Genomic DNA, 19,513 nt, shown 5'->3' on the forward strand with positions numbered 1-19,513 from the left:
ATTTCTCTATATGCTCTCCCACCTGTTGTGCTATGTCTCTAATGGTACTTTGTACCGACATTTACAATGTCTGCCTCTGTGATACATGTATTTTTCACTGGGGGCAAAGATCCAGGGAAAAATGTTTTCTAGCCTCTAGCCCTTGCTGGTCTGGTGGCTAGGATTCCTGTTTATCATCCAGGCTACCCAGGTTCAGTTCCTGGAGAGGGAATTAAGATCTTGCTTCAAGCCACTGCTCATTGCTGCCTCGCTGAAACCAAGATCACAAAGCTCTCTTCCCAGCCCTCCCGGCTGCCTCTCTACGGGTTCCCTACTGCACACCTCTGTTCAGTGCACACCTGTGTTTGCTTGCAGAGGCATGCCCTGGCTGTGGGTGGTGGGTGACGCCTCCCTCAGCTTCATGGGTCCTGAGCGTGCCAGGTGTGGAAGCACAGGAACGAGAGTGGGGGTTTTGAGGACCAGGAAGCCCCAGGGCTAGGCTATGACTGGGTGCCAGGCAGGAAGGGCAGTTAGAGGTGGGAGCAGTCCCTCACCCCATTCTTCTGTCTTCCTTGAGGCAAGTGACCAGAAGCCACACACAGAGGTTCTGGGCAGAGGTGAAGAGAGCCAGGTACGGAGGGAAGACCCAAGATCCCAAGATCTCTGCCAAGAGGTACGCTGAAGCGGTGAAGAGGCACAAAGGGAAGAATGTTCTGGGGATGAGGGAGAGAGGGCACCTCGGGAAGGTCCAGGGGTCCGAGGTAGGAAGACCCAGGCCCCGGATTCTTGTTCTGGCTCTTCCAAATTGGGTCAACCGGCGGTGCGAGTCATTTCACCTTTCTGAGCGGCAGTGCCTTCATCTGTACAATGGGCGTCGCAACAAGCCCTGCCTGAGAGACAGTGACTAATGGGATGAGATTGTCGCTCGGTGACCTGCAGAAGACAGTTCCAGCGGCAGGGCCCGCCCGGATGGAGGGGTGTAGCACGGAAGGCGCGGGGAGATGGCCGGACGATTGCGGAAGAAGTCCCCGCCCCGGGCCTGCTCTCCGGGACCCCAGCCTCTCTCGCTATCTGCCTCCTCCCAGGACCCGGAGGCCCGGAGCACCGAGGCGCGTCCTCGCGCGTGCCCGCTGCCGGGCGCGTAGCCAGAAAGGGCAGGGCTCCGCGCAGGCGGGCGGGGCGGGCAGGAAGCGCGGCGCCGCGCCGGGGCCTCTGCGAGTAAGCGAGAGACTCTGGCGACGACCGCTCCCGGCCTGGACGGCGGCGGGTAAAGGTCTAAGCAGCGGGGGCGGGGTGGGGCTGGGCTGGAGCCGCTAGGAGCCGGCTGCCGGGGTTGCGTAGGACGCAGCGGTGCGCTGAATGGTGGCCGTTGTGGCGGGCTCTCCCCTTGGGTCTGAAACCAACTTGAACAAGGAAAGCTGGGGTCCCCGATTAAGAGGAGGAGCTCTGGATTTGTGCGAGCACAGACCTGGTACCTTTCCTGCGGTGCCCTCTTCTTTTCTCACTGCTCTGGAGACCAGGGGTGATCCTCCGAAAGTTACCCTCCCCACCCCCGCCCCACCACGAGTCCCATCTTGAATCAGAGGCCCTGCGTCTGATTTTTTCCCACTGAGCTAGTTTCCCCAAGCTTTTCCAGCTTGCCAGGGACGCCTCTTAACCCTTCTTCTGCAACCGGGACTCCAGGTCTGAGCCCCAGCCTGCACCTCCACTGGTTGGCCCTGCTGGCAAGAGGGCCCAGTGCACCCACTTCTCCCTAAGTGTGTCCTGCCCTTAAGGAGCCACATCCCAGTGGAGACCGGCTGCCAAGTAGCTGTGTGCTTCATTTAAGGGAGCTCAGGGATGGGGAAGGACTGCCCAGGAGAGAGGGACTTTAAGCAGTTTTTAAAAGCTTGGGTAGGATTCTGGCAGGAGAGAAAGGTCATTCCAAGCTGATGGAAGAGTATGAACAAAGTAAAGTGCAAGCAAGATTCGGAAAGCCTGGTGGATAAGGCACCGGTCAGGGGCATTATCAGAAAAATAGCAGTTGTGGGTCAGGTATTTGGAATCCATACAACCTAGGATTTTAGGGAGGCGATTGGTGGCTGGGATGAGGGATGGGAATGGAATGGCAGTGAAGGCAGAGAGAAGGTAAAGAGAAGAGGGGTCCCCGGAAGTCTGGGGAGGGTCTGAGTTAGCACAGGGGTGGGAGGGATGATGCAACAGGAACAGTATGGCAAAGAATGGGGAGGAGGAACTGGCCAGCGGGCTGATTCCAGTGGATAAAAGAGGAGGGAAGAATTTGAAGACAAAGGGGTCAGATTTCAAGAAGAAATCATGTGATTGGGAAGATGTGCGGTAAAGTAACTGAACAGGGACAGGGCTGCTGAGTTCAGGTCTGCGAGCTTGCATCTTGAAGCATAGGCAGGATGTCCATATGGAGACACAAAGTAGAAAGTCCTTTATTCATTTATCTATTATTTATGCCAGCCTGAAAAGCAGGTTAGATAAAAGTCACAGAGAAGATAAAATGGTCAAACTATTAAAACTCAGCTAAAAGGACCCGATAGCTACAGAAAAACTTTAGAGGAGAGTGGATGATTGTTTACTGGGAATTGTTGGCTCGGAAAAGCTTCTGAACATGAACACAGAACTCCTATGAGTTTGCTGGAAGCCAAGCAAAAGAAGAAAAGGACAAGGGGGACTTCCCTGGTAGTCCAGTGGTTAAGACTCTGCGCTTGCACTGCAGGGGGTACAGGTTTCATCCTAGTCAAGGAACTAAGATCCCACATGCTTTGCGGTGCAGCCAAAATAAATAATTTTTTTTTAAAAGGACAACTGAATAGTTCATTAGGCTGGAACTCAGGAGAAAGGCGATCATGAAGCCATAGGGTAGAGGCAGTGGATGGTAGGAGATAAAATGGGATCACTCAGGTGGGGGATGTGGAGGAGGGAGGTCTGAAGGCCAGGCCGGGGCTTTGGTGACACTGACGCTTAAGTAAAAGCTAATGTTCTCCTGAGGAGCAAGGCCACCCTTTGGCCTGCTTGCGGAGGTGGGGTGGGAAAGTTGGAGTGTGTGGGGTCCATTCATACCATTTTTCCTACAGGGGAACAGGCTAGAAGGCGGTGTGCTCAGTCCCGCAGGCTCTGATCTTTTCTCCTGCCATGAGGTGGGGCTGCCATTTGCCCAGGGCCTCTTGGAGCCCTGGTCTGGGAAGAATACTCCAGCCAGCAGGTGAGCAGGAAGCAGGGGTTTCTGTTTCCAACTCGCCCTTCATCTTCAGAGTCCAGACGGCGCCCCCTAGGAGAGCAGGGATCCAGACACCAGGTGTGCTAGTCCCAGCTCTGTGATTCTCTAGCTGTTGACCTTGAACAAGTCACTGCACCTCCCCAGCTTCCTTTCTCCCATCCTGAACTAAGGGAGTCGAACTGTAAGATCTTTGAGGGTCCCTGTAGCTACATAAGCCCAGGAACACTTGTCTGATTTCATTTTGCATTCAACAGATATTTATTGAGTGCCTGCTGTGTGCTAGACAGACCCTGTGCTTAGTTCTAAGTAGATAATTATGAACAAAACAGATGTAATCCCCGCTCTCATGTAAGAATGGGTGTGTGAATGAATGTTAATGAAATAATTACATAATGAAATATAATAACTGCTGCAAAGGGGCAGTTTGTGATGCTATGAGAGCAAATGATGAGGGGGGCTGACATAGATGTGGGGGTCTGTGTATTGTTGAGCTAATGTGGGTGAGTTCTTGATGCTATTTCTTCCTTCTTCTTTCTCTCTGTAGATGAACATATCCCCTTCCTGATTCACTGGAGTTGGCCCCTTAAAGGGGAGCGCTCTCTTGGGTCCCCAAGGTGAGGCCTTGGTGTCATACTTTAGGACACATCTGGACACAGCAGAGTAGCCTGGGAAGGGTCAGGACTTGCAGAGCTTGATGCCCTGGGGAGAGGTTGGTCTTCTGGTGGGTAGAGAGCGTAGAGAGTCAGCTACTAGACCTAAAGAGGAAGTTGGCTTATATCATCCATGGTGCAAGTCACAGTGGTCACCCAGAGGAAGAACTGGTGGAAGGTGGGCGGAATCCGGTAGGGGCCAGCCTAAGTTCCCGGCAGGCAGGGAGTAGCGGGGAGCTGGAGGGCTAGGGGCGAGACCTCAGGCCCTGGGAAGGGTGTGAGAGAATCAGACGAGGCTCTGGACTTGGATGTCCAGGGTCAGGGCTGGATCTCAGGAAGCCAGAAGTCTATCAGCTGAGGCAGGACTGGACTCTAAGCCTCTGTGGAGCCTGAGCCCAACAGCCAAGCCCCAGCTCACCCCCTCTCTTTGCTCACAGGGCCTTTATACGCCACAACGGAAGCTCAGTGGGCAATGGTCCTTCATCCGGGAGGCATGGACAGTTGTTCCGGGGCATTGCTGCATCTGGTAAAGGGACTGGCTTCTCAGTCAGCCTGAGGAGAGGGGATACTGGGCTCCCAGGGGGTGTGATGGTGTCGGGGAAGGTGAGGAGAGAAGCAAGCAAGAAGGTGGTATAGAGCACCCATAACCATCGGCCATCCGTGGACCCACTCTCCCTGGCCTTATTATCCGTCTATCTGTGTACCCCTTCTTGCGACACTCGTGCAGTGCACACTTACGATGTACAAAGCACTGGGAGGGACATATCATCTCTCCCTTCAACACACTGCCTCTAGCTGTCAGAGAAGATCATGCACAGATAATCGTGCAACCAGTCAGCCCAGACTCACCATCACTCATCCCCTGGCTCCCCACTTCCTGTCACTGGGGTCTGAAGTTCCTGGACATTCTGAGGGAGTCCTGTGTGTCCAGCACCATTTTGGACCCCAGCATCTCCCAATGTCGTGTCTTGACTCGGCAGCTTGACCCTAGCTCTAAGGTCTCCCTAAGCTCTCGCGTTTCCCCACCCCTCTTCCTGACCTCCCTCTCTCCTCTTGCCTTCCCATTCAGAAGCTCTCCAGCGGCACCGCCACAACCTGGCCGAGTGGTTCAGTCGGCTGCCCAGGGAAGAGCGCCAGTTTGGCCCGACCTTTGCACTAGACACAGTCCATGTTGACCCTGTGATCCGTGAGAGCACCCCTGATGAGCTGCTGCGCCCACTGGCTGAACTGGCCCTGGAGCGTCAGCCGCCCTCTGCTGGGCTCCCCCAGCTAGCCCTGTCTCAGCTCTTTGACCCAGATGCCTGTGGGCGCCGGGTGCAGACGGTGGTGCTTTACGGGACCGTGGGCACAGGCAAGAGCACGCTGGTGCGCAAGATGGTCTTGGACTGGTGTTATGGGCGGCTGCCAGCCTTCGAGCTGCTCATCCCCTTCTCCTGTGAGGACCTGTCATCCCTGGGCCCTGCTCCCACCTCCTTGTGCCAACTTGTAGCCCAGCGCTACACTCCCCTGAAGGAGATTCTGCCTCTGATGGCCACTGCCGGTTCCCGCCTGCTCTTTGTGCTCCACGGCTTGGAGCATCTCAACCTCAATTTCTCCTTGGCCAGCACAGGGCTTTGCAGTGACCCCGAGAAGCCAGAGGCGCCAGCTGCCATCATCATCAACCTGCTGCGCAAATACATGTTGCCTGAGGTGAGTGTGCCCTGCCCTGATTTGCTGTCCCTAACTTGCCCCCTAAGGATTTTTGCGTTCTGGGTCCACATATTTAATATATAGGAGTGTAGGCTCTGGGTTAGTTCAAATCCTGCCCCTCTGCTTCCAAGCTGTGGGACTGAGCTGGTCAGTAGCTTCTCCAGGCTTCCACTTCCTTCTCTCCTTGAGTTTCATTGATCAAATGAGATGCTGCATATGAAGTGCTTAGCACGGTGCCCTGGATCATAGTGGGTCCACATAAGTCTGAGTTATTATTACTGAGGTCATCATCATCTTCACCCTTGGACTCTTCCCTGGCAAGTGAGGCAATGAGGACACCAGGGTCTTTCTTAACCCTCCACCATGCCCTTCCCAGGCCAGCATTCTGGTGACCACCCGGCCCTCTGCCATCGGGCGCATCCCCAGCAAGTACGTGGGCCGCTATGGTGAGATCTGTGGCTTCTCCGATACCAACCTCCAGAAGCTCTACTTCCAGCTCCGCCTCAACCAGCCAGACTGCGGGCCCGGAGCTGGCGGGGTGTCGGTCACGCCAGCTCAGCGCGACCACCTGGTGCAGATGCTGACCCGGAACCTGGAGGGGCACCATCAGATCGCCGCTGCCTGCTTCCTGCCCTCCTACTGCTGGCTCGTCTGTGCCACCCTGCACTTCCTGCATGCCCCCACGCCGGCCGGCCAGACCCTCACGAGCATCTACACCAGCTTCCTGCGTCTTAACTTCAGTGGGGAGATGCTGGACAGCACTGACCCCTCCAAGTTGTCCCTGATGGCCTATGCAGCCCGAACCATGGGCAAGCTGGCCTATGAGGGCGTGTCCTCCCGCAAGACATACTTCTCCGAAGAGGATGTGCGTGGCTGCCTGGAAGCCGGCGTCCAGACAGAAGAGGAGTTTCAGCTGCTGTACGTTTTCCGCCGAGACGCCCTGCGGTTTTTTCTGGCCCCGAGCGTGGAGCCAGGACACGCAGGTACCTTCGTGTTCACTGTGCCCGCCATGCAGGAATACCTGGCTGCCCTCTACATCGTGCTGGGTTTGCGGAAGACGACTCTGCAGCGGGTGGGCAAGGAAGTGGCCGAGCTCGTGGGCCGTGTCGGGGAGGATGTCAGCCTGGTCCTGGGCATCGTGGCCAAGCTGCTGCCCTTGCGGGCCCTGCCGCTGCTCTTCAACCTGCTCAAGGTAACAGCCCCAGGACCCCTGGCTGCCAGTCCCCATCCTCCCTGTTCATCCCCTGCCCCTCTCCCAGAAGGAACCTGTTTCCCCTGCATAACTGTGAATCCCCTTCTTGGCTCTGTTTCAGATCTGGGCACTCTGGCTTTTAATGGGATTGGGGTATAAGGAAGAGGGAGAGAGAAGCCATAGTCTGGGGAACGCTTGGAGGGGGATCTGAGGGTGCAGGGACTTTATTAATAACAATCCCATAACTCTGATGATAGGTTTTGGGGGGTGGTTTAATATCTCTCCTTCTAGTCTTCGTTGCTGGGCGGCAGGGGTCACTACAGTCCAGGGTTAGGGTTAGGGTTGTGCTTTGCAGGTCCAGAAACCCAACTGTATCTATTCCTCAGAGGCGATTAGACTCTGGGAGTGATGTCTCATCCTAACTTAATCACCAGAGACAGGTTTATAAAGCAGATGCTGTTTTATTCATTTATACCAGGAGGATAAATGGCATTGGTAATTGATTTAGGACAATCCATCCAGGGTGCAGGTCCGCTCCAGAAACCAAATTACAGGCCTGAGGACTGTGCCGTGAGCAGTGCAGATGCACTAAGTTTTTGATGGGAAGAAATATCCACTCTCAGCTGATGTCTGCCGGATGCCTTGTAAATGAAACACTATTATAAACCTTTTTATAGATGAGGAAACTGGGGCTCACAGAGGCTAAGTAACTTGACCAAGGTCATTCAGTAAGTAGAATAACTGGGATCTGAGTGCAGGTTTTATAGTTCCGAATCCTGTGCTTTTTCTGCTAAACTTTACAGATGTACTATGGATATTTCTGTGAAGCTGTGGTGCTTTGCTGGTAACCCCAGTCCTCTGTAGAAATGTTTCAGTTACCTATCTTGAGGAAGCAGGGCCTTGGTAAGCGGACAAAATTTTAACAAGTTTTCCTTATAGGCAGCAAAACGTCAGGGTTAAGAATAGGGATTCTATAACACAGCTGCTGCTGCTGCTGCTAAGTCGCTTCAGTTGTGTCCGACTCTGTGCGACCCCATAGACGGCAGCCCACCAGGCTTCCCTGTCCCTGGGATTCTCCAGGCAAGAACACTGGAGTGGGTTGTTGCCATTTCCTTCTCCAATAACACAGCTACCTGGGTTCAAATCCAGGCTCTGCCACTTAACTAGCTGTGTGACTTTGTACAAGTTACTTAATCTCCCTGTGTCTCAAGGTCCTTATCTGTTAAATGGGAATAATGTGTGTGTTCATTCACTCAGTCATGTCCAACTCTTTACAACCCCATGGACTGTAGCCTGCTCAGGCTCCCCTGTCCATAGAATTTTTCAGTCAAGAATAATGGAGTGGGTTGCCATTTCCTACTCGAAACTGGAAAAATAAAGTATCTGTATCATTGGCCCAATATTAGGATTAAATGTCTTCATCTGCAGATCCTGGCACATAGTAAGTGCTATTTAATTGTTTGTTAGGGACTTCCCTGGTGGTCCAGCGGCTAAGATTCCACCCTCCCAATTCAGGGGGTCCAGGTTTGATCCTTAGTCAGGGAACTAGATCCTACATGATGCAACTAAGGTTTTACATGCTGAGAGTAAGACCCAGTGCAGCATAATAAAAATAAATAAAAAGCTTAAAATTTTTTTTGCTGTTAAACATAAACAGGCTCGGGCAGCCCATCCCTTCTTACAGCATCAACCCAGGCAGGAAAGTAATGGCCATTGCTGAGGCTGCTCCACCCCTTTGAGGATGTACTTGCTTCATCTGGATTCCAGTGAGGTTGTGGTCTCCTGACGGGATTCAGAAAGCTGCTCAATTACTTGAGGGGGCACCACACCCCCAGCCCCTCTTGGAGGGAGGGTTGCCTAGCAGAGGTTGGGTCCCATCTGTGTCTATATGAGCCTACTGATTCAGCTTCCCAGGGTGACTGTTTTCGTATCTTGTCTCCAGATGATTGCTGGGGGAGGGACACTCTACCCTCCATGGTGAGAACCTTGCCTGTAACAAGTGAAAAAAAAAAAAGGCAGGCATTAGAGGTTATTGTTCAGTTGCTCAGAGAGTCGTGTCTGACTCTCTGCGGCCCCATGGACTGCAGCACGTCAGTAGAAGAGGTGCCACAAAACAACCTCGTGGCTTTGGCTGGAGGTCCTTTCTTCTCAGAACCATTGCAAACATGGGAACTGATGTCACCAACCTCCCAAACATTCGTTTTTTTCGGACAGATATTTGAGTGCCTGCTGTGTGCTAGACAACGTGTTAGATTCGGAGGAAAACAACTAACAGAACCCCAGGTTTTTGTCTTTTCTGATCATGCAGTCTCAACACAAACATGTCAGCATGGCCATATGATTAAAAATCTTGTGAAGTGCCTGGAAAGCCAAGTTCCAGGTGCTGTGGACGTGTGTAAGGTGGGGACCTGATTTAAGGGGATAAGGAAAGCCACTCTGTAGGAAGGGCATTTAATCTGATCCCTGCAGGATTAATCAGGAGAAGCACAGGGGGAAAACACTCCAGGAAGAGGATATAGCTTTGAAGGAGAAAAAATCTTAGCAGTATCAAGAAGACAGAAAGGAGAGAGAGAGAGAAGCAGAGAGGACAAGAGCAGAGTGCGTGAGAGGCTTTGATGAAGGCGCTGTGGTTGGCAGGGGCCTGTCGATGAAAAATTAATCAGTTGTCCATCTGTTGCAAGAGGGAGGACCCTTTTCAGGGCCTCTTGTCTAACTCTTGGAAATGAATTGTCAGTGTGTGTCTGAGGAGACACATACTGACAAAGCAAGAGGCTTTATTGGGAAGGGACGTCCAGGCAGAGAGCAGTAGGAAAAGGGGTGGGGAGAAGGAGAACTGCTCTGCACTGTGACTCACAGTCGCAGGTGTTACGGTGATGAGATTAATTTCTGGGTTGTCTTTGGTCAATCATCTTGTTTGGCCCATATTTAGTCTGACTCAGGGTCCTTCCAAGTGGCTTGTGTGTCTCTTAGCCAAGATGGATTCCAGTGTGCGGATTCTGGGAGGTTAGTAGGCCAATATTATGGGGCTGGCATCTCCTCCCTCCTTTTGGCCCCTCCCAGATTTTCCAGGTTAGTTTTTGGCAGCAGCACCATGTTCCTCTTTGGGGCTTCCTACTGTGAGATAACTCATGCAAGTGGTCATCATCGCTCTGGTCAAGGCATGCTGCTTCAGTCAATGGTTCCGTAACATATCCAAGAAAGAAATGGAAATTTTAATTCAAGCCAATCTGAGGATTATAACCTGGGAGACAGTCTCTCAGAGAGTTCTAAGAACTATTTCAGAGGTAAAGAGGGAGACCAGTACACATACTGTTTTGCTGAAGGGAGTGTGTGTGTGTGTGTCTACGTGTGTTTAGTTGCCTCAGCCGTGTCGTGACCTCATGGACTGTAGCCCACCAGGCTTCTCTGTCCATGGTATTCTCCAGACAAGAACAGTGTAGGGGGTTGCCATTTCCTTCTCCAGGGGATCTTTCTGACGCAGGGATTGAACCCACATCTCCTACTTGGCAGATAGGTTCTTTACCACTGAGCCACCAGGGAAGCCCCATCTAGTCATGAGGAACAGACATCTTAGTTAATGGTTTTAGTGCTTTCCTAAGTATGGAAAGATGCAAGAATCCAGGTTCATAAAAATTTCTCCTGAAAATATCTAAGGACCAGTTCTGTCAGTTTCAGTCCAGTTAAGTCGCTCAGTCATGTCTGACTCTTTGCGACCCCATGGACTGCAGTACACCAGGCTTCCCTGTCCGTCACCAACTCCTGGAGCTTGCTCAAACTCATGTCCATCGAGTAGGTGATACCATCCAACCATCTCATCCTCTGTTGTCCCCTTTTCCTCCTGCCCTCAATCTTTCCCAGCATCAGAGTCTTTTCCAATGAGTCAGCTTTTCGCATCAGGTGGCCAAAGTATTGGAGCTTCAGCTTCAGCATCAGTCCTTCCAATGAATATTCAGGACTGATTTCCTTTAGGATGGACTGGTTGGATCTCCTTGCAGTCCAAGGGACTCTCAAGAGTCTTCTCCAACACCACAGTTCAAAACCATCAATTCTTCCATGCTCAGCTTTCTTTATAGTCCAACTTTCACATCCATTCATGACTACTGGAAAAACCATAGCTTTGACTAGACGGACCTTTGTCAGCAAAGGAGTGTCTCTGCTTTTTAATATGCTATCTAAGTTGGTCATAGCTTTTCTTCCAAGCAGCAAGCGAACTTTGATTTCATGGCTGCAGTCACTATCTGCAGTAATTTTGGAGCCCAAGAAAATAAACTCTGTCACTATTTCCACTGTTTCCCCATCTATTTGCCTGAAGTGATGGGGCTGTATGCCATTATCTTCATTTTTTGAAGGCTGAGCTTTAAGTCAGCATTTTCACTCTCCTCTTTCACTTTCACCGTCAGTTTAACCAGAGCACAAATTGCCTCATCCTGATCTTTGCCCTGAATTCCTTTCAAGGTTATTGTAGGCCAGCAACTGCAGTGGCTAGTGACTTGATTTTGTAGAACCGTGTAGTGGGCAACATTCTTTATTTTACAATCTCTTCCCTTTCAGTCTTAATTTTGATCAAGGTTTGGGAGGCAGTTTGTGACCAATTTGTTCCAGGGAACTAGGACTGCTCATTCCCAGGTCAGGCAAGGATTTCACTGATGGGTCACTCACTGTGCTGTTACTGGACTAGGCCTTATTAACAGTAGCCAAAATCCTCTGACCTGCCTGTCTTACTAGTCTGTTATGATCCAGAAAATGATTTCCTCTTGTTGCTTCGTCCCATATCTAGAGTGACAACGTACAGTCATTCATCTTATAGAACTCTATATTTGATCAGTATTTCAAGTTGCCTTGCCTTCCCTAGTGGCTCAGTTGGTAATGAATCTGCCTGCAATGCAGGAGACTCGGCCAGGTAGGGAAGATCCCCTGAAGAAGGAAAGAGCAACCCACTCCAGCACTCTTGCCTGGAGAATTCCATGGATAGAGGACCCGGGCAGGCTGCAGTCCATGGGATTGCAAAGAGTCAGACGAGACTGTGTGATTAACTTTCACTTTCAAGTTGTCTAATCATTAATTTTATCTGAAACTCAGTCACACGGTAATTCAGGGAACAAGTCTTATAAAATAGGCAAATGCCAGCAAATTTGGAAAACTCAGCAGTGGCCACAGGACTGGAAAAGGTCAGTTTTCATTCCAATCCCAAGAAAGGCAATCCCAAAGAAGGCTCAAACTGTCGCACAATTGTACTCATCTAACATTCTAGTACAGTAATGCTCAAAATTCTCCAAACCAGTCTTCAGCAATATGTGAACCATGAACTTTCAGATGTTCAAGCTGGTTTTAGAAAAGGCAGAGGAACCAGAGATCAAATTGCCAACATCCGATGGATCATGGAAAAAGCAAGAGAGTTCCAGAAAAACATCTATTTCTGCTTTATTGACTATGCCAAAGCCTTAGACTGTGTGGATCACGACAAACTGTGGAAAATTCTGAAAGAGATGGGAATACCAGACCACCTGACCTGCCTCTTGAGAAACCTATATGCAGGTCAGGAAGTAACAGTTAGAACTGGACATGGAACAACAGACTGGTTCCAAATAGGAAAAGGAGTACGTCAGGCTGTATATTGTCACCCTGCTTATTTAACTTCTATGCAGAGTACATCATGAGAAACGCTGGACTGGAAGAAGCACAAGCTGGAATCAAGATTGCCAGGAGAAATATCAATAACCTCAGATATGCAGATGACACCACCCTTATGGCAGAAAGTGAAGAGGAACTCAAAAGCCTCTTGATGAAAGTGAAAGTGGAGAGTGAAAAAGTTGGCTTAAAGCTCAACATTCAGAAAACGAAGATCATGGCATCCGGTCTCATCACTTCATGGGAAATAGATGGGAAAACAGTGGAAACAGTGTCAGACTATTTTTTGAGGCTCCAAAATCACTGCAGATGGTGACTGCAGCCATGAAATTAAAAGACACTTACTCTTTGGAAAAAAAGTTATGACCAACCTAGATAGCATATTAAAAAGCAGAGACATTACTTTGCCAACAAAGGTCCGTCTAGTCAAGGCTATGGTTTTTCCAGTGGTCATGTATGGATGTGAGAGTTGGACTGTGAAGAAAGCTGAGAGCCAAAGAGTTGATGCTTTTAAACTGTGATAAGACTGGATAAGACTCTTGCGAGTCCCTTGGACTGCAAGGAGATCCAACCAGTCCATCCTAAAGGAGATCAGTCCTGGGTGTTCATTGGAAAGACTGATGCTGAGGCTGAAACTCTAATACTTTGGCCACCTCATGCGAAGAGTTGACTCATTGGAAAAGACCCTGATGCTGGAAGGGATTGGGGGCAAGAGGAGAAGGGGACGACAGAGGATGAGATGGCTGGATGGCATCACCGACTCGATGGACATGAGTTTGAGTGGACTCTGGGAGTTGGTGATGGACAGGGAGGCCTGGTGTGCTGCGATTCATGGGGTCGCAAAGAGTCGGACATGACTGAGTGACTGAACTGAACTCAACTGAACAAGTAATAGACCTAATAGCACTGATAAGATCATAAGTAAGTACTGAAGCTAAGATCTCCCATGAGGTGAGGCCCAGTATCCTCCCAGGTCATCTGAGAAATCTTGTTTTGCATCAATCGCTATGTTTAAGGAAAATGATATATTGGCATTTTACATAAAGTTCACCTAAGATGTTTGCATATACAGTGTGAGGGGTAGATCATCATGACCCCTTCAGTTCAGTTCAGTTCAGTCGCTCAGTCATGTCCGACTCTTTGCGACCCCATGAATTGCAGCACACCAGGCCTCCCTGTCCATCACCAACTCCCAGAGTTCACTCAGACTCAACGTCCATCGAGTCAGTGATGCCATCCAGCCATCTCATCCTCTGTCGTCCCCTTCTCCTCCTGCCCCCAATCTCTCCCAGCATCACAGTGTTTTCCAATGAGGTAACTCTTCACATGAGGTGGCCAAAGTACTGGAGTTTCAGCTTTAGCATCATTCCTTCCAAAGAAATCCCAGGGCTGATCTCCTTCAGAATGGATTTGTGGGATCTCCTTGCAGTCCAAGGGACTCGCAAGAGTCTTCTCCAACACCACAGTTCAAAAGCATCAATTCTTCAGCGCTCAGCCTTGTTCACAGTCCAACTCTCACATCCATACATGACCACTGGAAAAACCATAGCCTTGACTAGACGGACCTTTGTTGGCAAAGTAATGTCTCTGCTTTTGAATATGCTATCTAGGTTGGTCATAACTTTACTTCCAAGGAGTAAACGTCTTTTAATTTCATGGCTGCAGTCACCATCTGCAGTGATTTTGGAGCCTCGAAAAATAAAGTCTGACACTGTTTCCACTGTTTCCCCATCTGTTTCCCCTGAAGTGATGGGACCAGATGCCATGGTCTTCGTTTTCTGAATGTTGAGCTTTAAGCCAACTTTTTCACTCTCCACTTTCACTTTCATCAAGAAGCTTTTGAGTTCCTCTTCACTTTCTGCCATAAGGGTGGTGTCATCTGCATATCTGAGGTTATTGATATTTCTCCTGGCAATCTTGATTCCAGCTTGTGCTTCTTCCAACCCAGCGTTTCTCATGATGTACTCTGCATAGAAGTTAAATAAGCAGGGTGACAATATACAGCCTTGACGTACTGCTTTTCCTATTTGGAACCAGTCTGTTGTTCCATGTCCAGTTCTAACTGTTGCTTCCTGACCTGCATATAGGTTTCTCAAGAGGCAGGTCAGGTGGTCTGGTATTCCCATCTCTTTCAGAGTTTTCCACAGTTTATTGTGATCCACACAGTCTAAGGCTTTGGCATAGTCAATAAAGCAGAAATAGATGTTTTTCTGGAACTCTCTTGCTTTTTCCATGATCCATCGGATGTTGGCAATTTGATCTCTGGTTCCTCTGCCTTTTCTAAAACCTGCTTGAACATCAGGAAGTTCACAGTTCACATATTGCTGAAGACTGGTTTGGAGAATTTTGAGCATTACTTGACTAGCGTGTGAGATGAGTGCAATTGTGCGGTAGTTTGAGCATTCTTTGGCATTGCCTTTCTTTGGGATCGGAATGAAAACTGGCCTTTTCCAGTCCTGTGGCCACTGCTGAGTTTTCCAAATTTGCTGGCATATTGAGTGCAGCACTTTCATAGCATCATCTTTCAGGATTTGAAATAGCTCAACTGGAATTCCATCACCTCCACTAGCTTTGTTCGTAGTGATGCTTTCTGCCCACTTGACTTCACATTCCAGGATGTCTGGCTCTAGATGAGTGATTACACCATCATGATTATCTGGGTCGTGAAGATGTTTTTTGTCCTGTTCTTCTGTGTATTCTTGCCACCTCTTCTTACTATCTTCTGCTTCTGTTAGGTCCATACCATTTCTGCCCTTTATCGAGCCCATCTTTGCATGAAATGTTTCCTTGGTATCTCCAATTTTCTTGAAGAGATCTCTAGTCTTTCCCATTCTGTTGTTTTCCTCTATTTCTTTGCACTGGTTGCTGAGGAAGGCTTTCTTATCTCTTCTTGCTATTCTTTGGAACTCCTTGACCCCTTAGAGGATTGAAAAAGGAACCCCTTAGAGGATTGAAAAAGGAATGTTATCTTCAAAGGAGTCACATAACTGACGCCAGAAAAAGAAACAGATCTTTGTGGCAGGTATTTTTGCCATTGGGGAAGTCTAGTTAAATGTAGAATGGAGATGTACAGTGCATACCAGAAGGAAGGGAGGAGGCCCAAATGGGCAGAGAAAAATTTTATGTTTAAATTTTTCTTGTCTTACCTTAAAATATGAATTTTATTTCATCAGGTCAAGTCATGAGGGGTCTGAAGTAGTAGCAGTGACATCAGTCAGCGCTGCCGTGATGACAGTGATGATGTTGAAGATGGGGATGTATTTATACCACCTAGCCTGGGACCAAGCTAGATGAATAGCATATGCTAATTTCTTCAAGCTAAATGCATAATATATGCTAATTCGTTTCCACCAACCCTGGACTTGGAAACAGAAGGGGTGTTAGGGAAACAGAATTTCCTTATGTCTGGAATACATGAGACAAGTGCTGAGAGATGACTCTGGAAAGGTCCAGTTGGGGCCAAATTATGCAGTTTTCTATTTCACATGGGCAGCAGGGAGCCACGGAAGGTGCTGCAGGAGGGGCGGGTAATGTGATCTGACAAATCACGCTCCGGTTTAAAGGAGACTGTGAGGCTTAGGCAGGAAGGCTGAAAGGCAAGCAGGAGGCTGCACCCGCCCCCAACTCCTCCACACTGCTTCCCTTCCAGGTGGTTCCACGAGTGTTTGGGCGCATGGTGGGTAAGAGCCGTGAGGCGGTGGCCCAGGCCATGGTGCTGGAGATGTTCCGAGAGGAGGACTACTACAACGATGATGTCCTAGACCAGATGGGTGCTAGTATCCTGGGCGTCGAAGGTCCCCGGCGCCACCCGGACGAGCCTCCAGACGATGAAGTCTTTGAGCTTTTCCCCATGTTCATGGGCGGGCTTCTGTCTGCCCACAGCCGGGCAGTGCTGGCTCAGCTTGGCTGCCCCATCAAGACCCTGGATGCCCTGGAGAACGCCCAGGCCATCAAGAAGAAGCTGGGCAAGCTGGGCCGGCAGGTGCTGCCCCCCTCGGAGCTCCTGGACCACCTCTTCTTCCACTATGAGTTCCAGAATCAGCGCTTCTCTGCCGAGGTGCTTGGCTCTCTGCGCCAGCTCAACCTGGCAGGCGTGCGTATGACGCCCCTCAAGTGCACGGTGGTGGCAGCTGTCCTGGGCAGCGGAAGGCATGCCCTGGACGAGGTGAACTTGGCCTCCTGCCAGCTGGATCCTGCTGGGTTGCGCACGCTCATGCCTGTCCTCCTGCGTGCCCGGAAGCTGGGGTGAGGCCCTGCCCTCCTGGATGGGCAGAGGAAAAGGTTCTCGGGAGACCAAAGGGAGTGAGAAAGGACCAGAGGGTAGGGTGAGTCTGGTGTGGGTGGAGGTGACAAGAACCACGGAAGGGGACGCAGCTGTGGACTACAAGAGGTGCATGAAGAGGGAGGGTCCTGGTGGGTGGGCAGGCTCCAGGCCAAACTCCTTCCTTGATTTCTTACCTCCCCTCTGGCCACCTTCTGCTCTAGGTTGCAACTCAACAGCTTGGGCCCTGAGGCCTGCAGGGACCTCCGCGACCTGCTGCTACATGACCAGTGCCAAGTGACCACCCTGCGGTGAGTGCCTGTGCAGGGTGCTCCATCCTGCTGGCCAGCTATGGTCAAGGGTGGGCTCTCTGCTTCCCAACATGCCTGGTGTAATAAACAAGGCAGGCGGGTAGACCCTGACCCACCCTCCTTACTCCCCCACCCTCCTCTCCCCCATCCTCCCTGTCTAGTACAAGCAGCCAGGCAGGAGGAACGTACCACGGGTCATAGGTATTAAGTAAGCCTCTCACGTGGCTAAAATCAGCCTGGGGAGGGGCCAGTGGAATAACACCCAGGCCAGTTGCCTGGTAACAGCACCACTGATTGCCTCCCAGGATTTTCCCTGTTGCCTCACGAGGATGACCCTGATGCTGGGCACTCTATATAGATGCTCCCAAAGTGTTGACTGGTTGACTAGCAACCGAGATGCCTGGGTTCCTGATTTCAGGTTGGAGTAAGGGGAGATGAATGGGGTGGGAAGAAGGAGGGGCAATTGGGAACAGAGGGCAAAGCAGGGATTGGAAGGGAGTGAAAAAAGGAGGAAGAAGGGAGGAGGAAGGGGAGAGGGAAGGGGGGTGTCACAAGGAGAATGGAAGGCAGGAGGAAGGGAGGGATAAGCCAGCTTCCATCTCACTCTTCCTCCCCTGCAGTGAGCTTACCCCTATTTGTCATTTCCTGGCCTGCCTTTCTCTGCATCCAGGCTGATCTCTGCCCCAGGTGATGCACCCTTTAGGCCCAAGTCTGGTGCTCAGCACAGGTCATCTGCTAGGAGCTCTCATAACCTTAGACTGCTTGTGGCCCTAGGCTGTCCAACAACCCGCTGATGGCGGCGGGTGTGGCCCTGCTGCTGGAGGGGCTGGCAGGAAATACGTCCCTGAAACACCTGTCTCTACTGCACACGGGCCTTGGGGATGAGGGCCTGGAGCTGCTGGCTGCCCAGCTGGACCGAAACCAGCAGCTCCAGGAGCTGAACGTGGCCTACAACGGCGCTGGTGACGCGGCAGCCCTGGCCTTGGCCGAGGCTGCCTGGAAGCACCCTTCCTTGGAGCTGCTGCAGTGAGTTTTCCTGCCCCTCCCCCACCCTGTCCCATCGCCCCACCCCCCATACGTGATGGGCCCTTCCCTTGCCCTGATTCTCCACCACTGTTTCTCTTAGGGTCCTAGGGGCCTGGTTCCTATCGACTCTGGTCCCACTGAATTCTAGTGCCATCCCTGCCTCCCAGTGGCCACCGCCCTCCATCTCTGGCATATTGCAGACACTTTCCCCATCGCATTCCACAGCTAGGGGATGAGTTATGAGACCCCTCGCTTTCTGTCCACCCGCCCTCCACCTTCCTTCTCGGAGCCCCGCTGAATGGCATTTACTCTGCTCTCTCCCGCTAGCCTCTACTTCAACGAGCTGAGCTCAGAGTGCCGCCAGGCCCTGCGGGACTTGGGGAGCGCTGCAGAGGGTGGTGCCCGGGTCGTGGTGTCGCTGACGGAGGGGACAGCCGTGTCCGAGTACTGGTCGGTGATCCTGGGTGAAGTCCAGCGGAACCTCAACAGCTGGGATCGGGGCCGGGTCCGGCGCCACCTGGAGCTGCTGCTGAGGGATCTAGAAGACAACCGGGGAGCCACCCTTAATCCCTGGCGTAAGGCCCAGCTGCTGCGGGTGGAGGGCGAGGTCAGGGCCCTCCTGGAGCAGCTGGGCGGCCCTGGAAGCTGAGACCGTGGCAGCAGTGTGTGTCCCCTGGCCCCAGGTCCTTTCTGTCTGTGACCCTCTAGCTTCCACTACTACTTCTAGAAAGATCCCTTCCGGGGATGGATGATGTGCACACAGGTGTGCCAGTTGCTCTCCCAGGGCATGTCCAACCAGTGTTCCAAGTCTGGAGTTTCCAGGATCGTGGAACATGCCTCACCTCCCTTCAGCTAGAAGGGCTGAAAGATGTGGCATTTGGTGGCCACATCGTCCCTTAGCGTGTGTACGTGCATGCTAAGTCACTTCAGTCGTGTCTGACTCTTTGCGACCCTTTGGGCTGTAGCCCACCAGGCTCCTCTGTCCATGGGATTCTCCAGGCAAGAATACTGGAGTAGGTTGCCATGCCCTCCTCCAGGGGATCTTCCCAACCCAGGGAGTGGACCCATGTCTCCTGTGTCTCCTGCATTGCAGGCAGATTCTTGACCGCTGAGCTATTCAGGGAATACACCCGTCCTGTAGCAGCACCACCAAGCGCTTCTCTGATTCTGCCACTAGGGGGCACTCTTCTCATGTCGGACTTGCTACGGGCGTTGCTGTCCAGATGTGTTGGAGGGTTTCCATGTCTTGCCTTTATGTTTTCTGGGGACACCCAGGTTGCCAGCAGCCACTTTCCTCTCTCACTGGTGCTGTCTCCTCACCGTCATCCCCCTTTCACCAATGGTACCCAAGCTCGGTGGCCCCTAGGGACGTGGGGACTGACTTGCTATTAAAGAGCTGTGTCTTCCAACTACTTGGCCTCAATTTTGCCTGTTGCTTTCAAGAAAGGGTACTGTTCTTGGTCATTCTGGTTAAACCACTGGCCACTTTCTGTTGCGGATGTTTCTTGGGCGCTAAGTTCAGAAGCTGCAAGGGCTGGGGAGGGGTGGTAC

General features: G+C 51.3%; 1 protein-coding gene across 2 annotated transcripts; it reads left to right on the plus strand.

Moving 5' to 3' along the window:
* The first annotated feature begins 1,023 nt into the window (after positions 1-1,023).
* Positions 1,024-19,367, plus strand: NLRX1 (NLR family member X1). Of its 2 annotated transcripts, none has more exons than XM_055548356.1 (10): positions 1,024-1,252; positions 3,063-3,190; positions 3,750-3,819; positions 4,293-4,381; positions 4,925-5,544; positions 5,921-6,736; positions 16,014-16,609; positions 16,850-16,936; positions 17,711-17,962; positions 18,290-19,367. In XM_055548356.1, the coding sequence occupies exons 2-10, from the start codon at positions 3,121-3,123 to the stop codon at positions 18,609-18,611; spliced, it is 2,922 nt and encodes a 973-aa protein (XP_055404331.1). In that variant the 5' UTR covers positions 1,024-1,252; positions 3,063-3,120; the 3' UTR covers positions 18,612-19,367. The 2 variants fall into 2 exon arrangements, with proteins under 2 accessions (XP_055404331.1, XP_055404330.1); XM_055548355.1 differs by having other exon boundaries at positions 1,024-1,246.
* The last annotated feature ends 146 nt before the right edge of the window (positions 19,368-19,513 follow it).

The sequence above is a fragment of the Bubalus kerabau genome, chromosome 15, assembly GCF_029407905.1.
Source record: "Bubalus kerabau isolate K-KA32 ecotype Philippines breed swamp buffalo chromosome 15, PCC_UOA_SB_1v2, whole genome shotgun sequence".
NCBI lineage: Eukaryota > Metazoa > Chordata > Mammalia > Artiodactyla > Bovidae > Bubalus > Bubalus kerabau.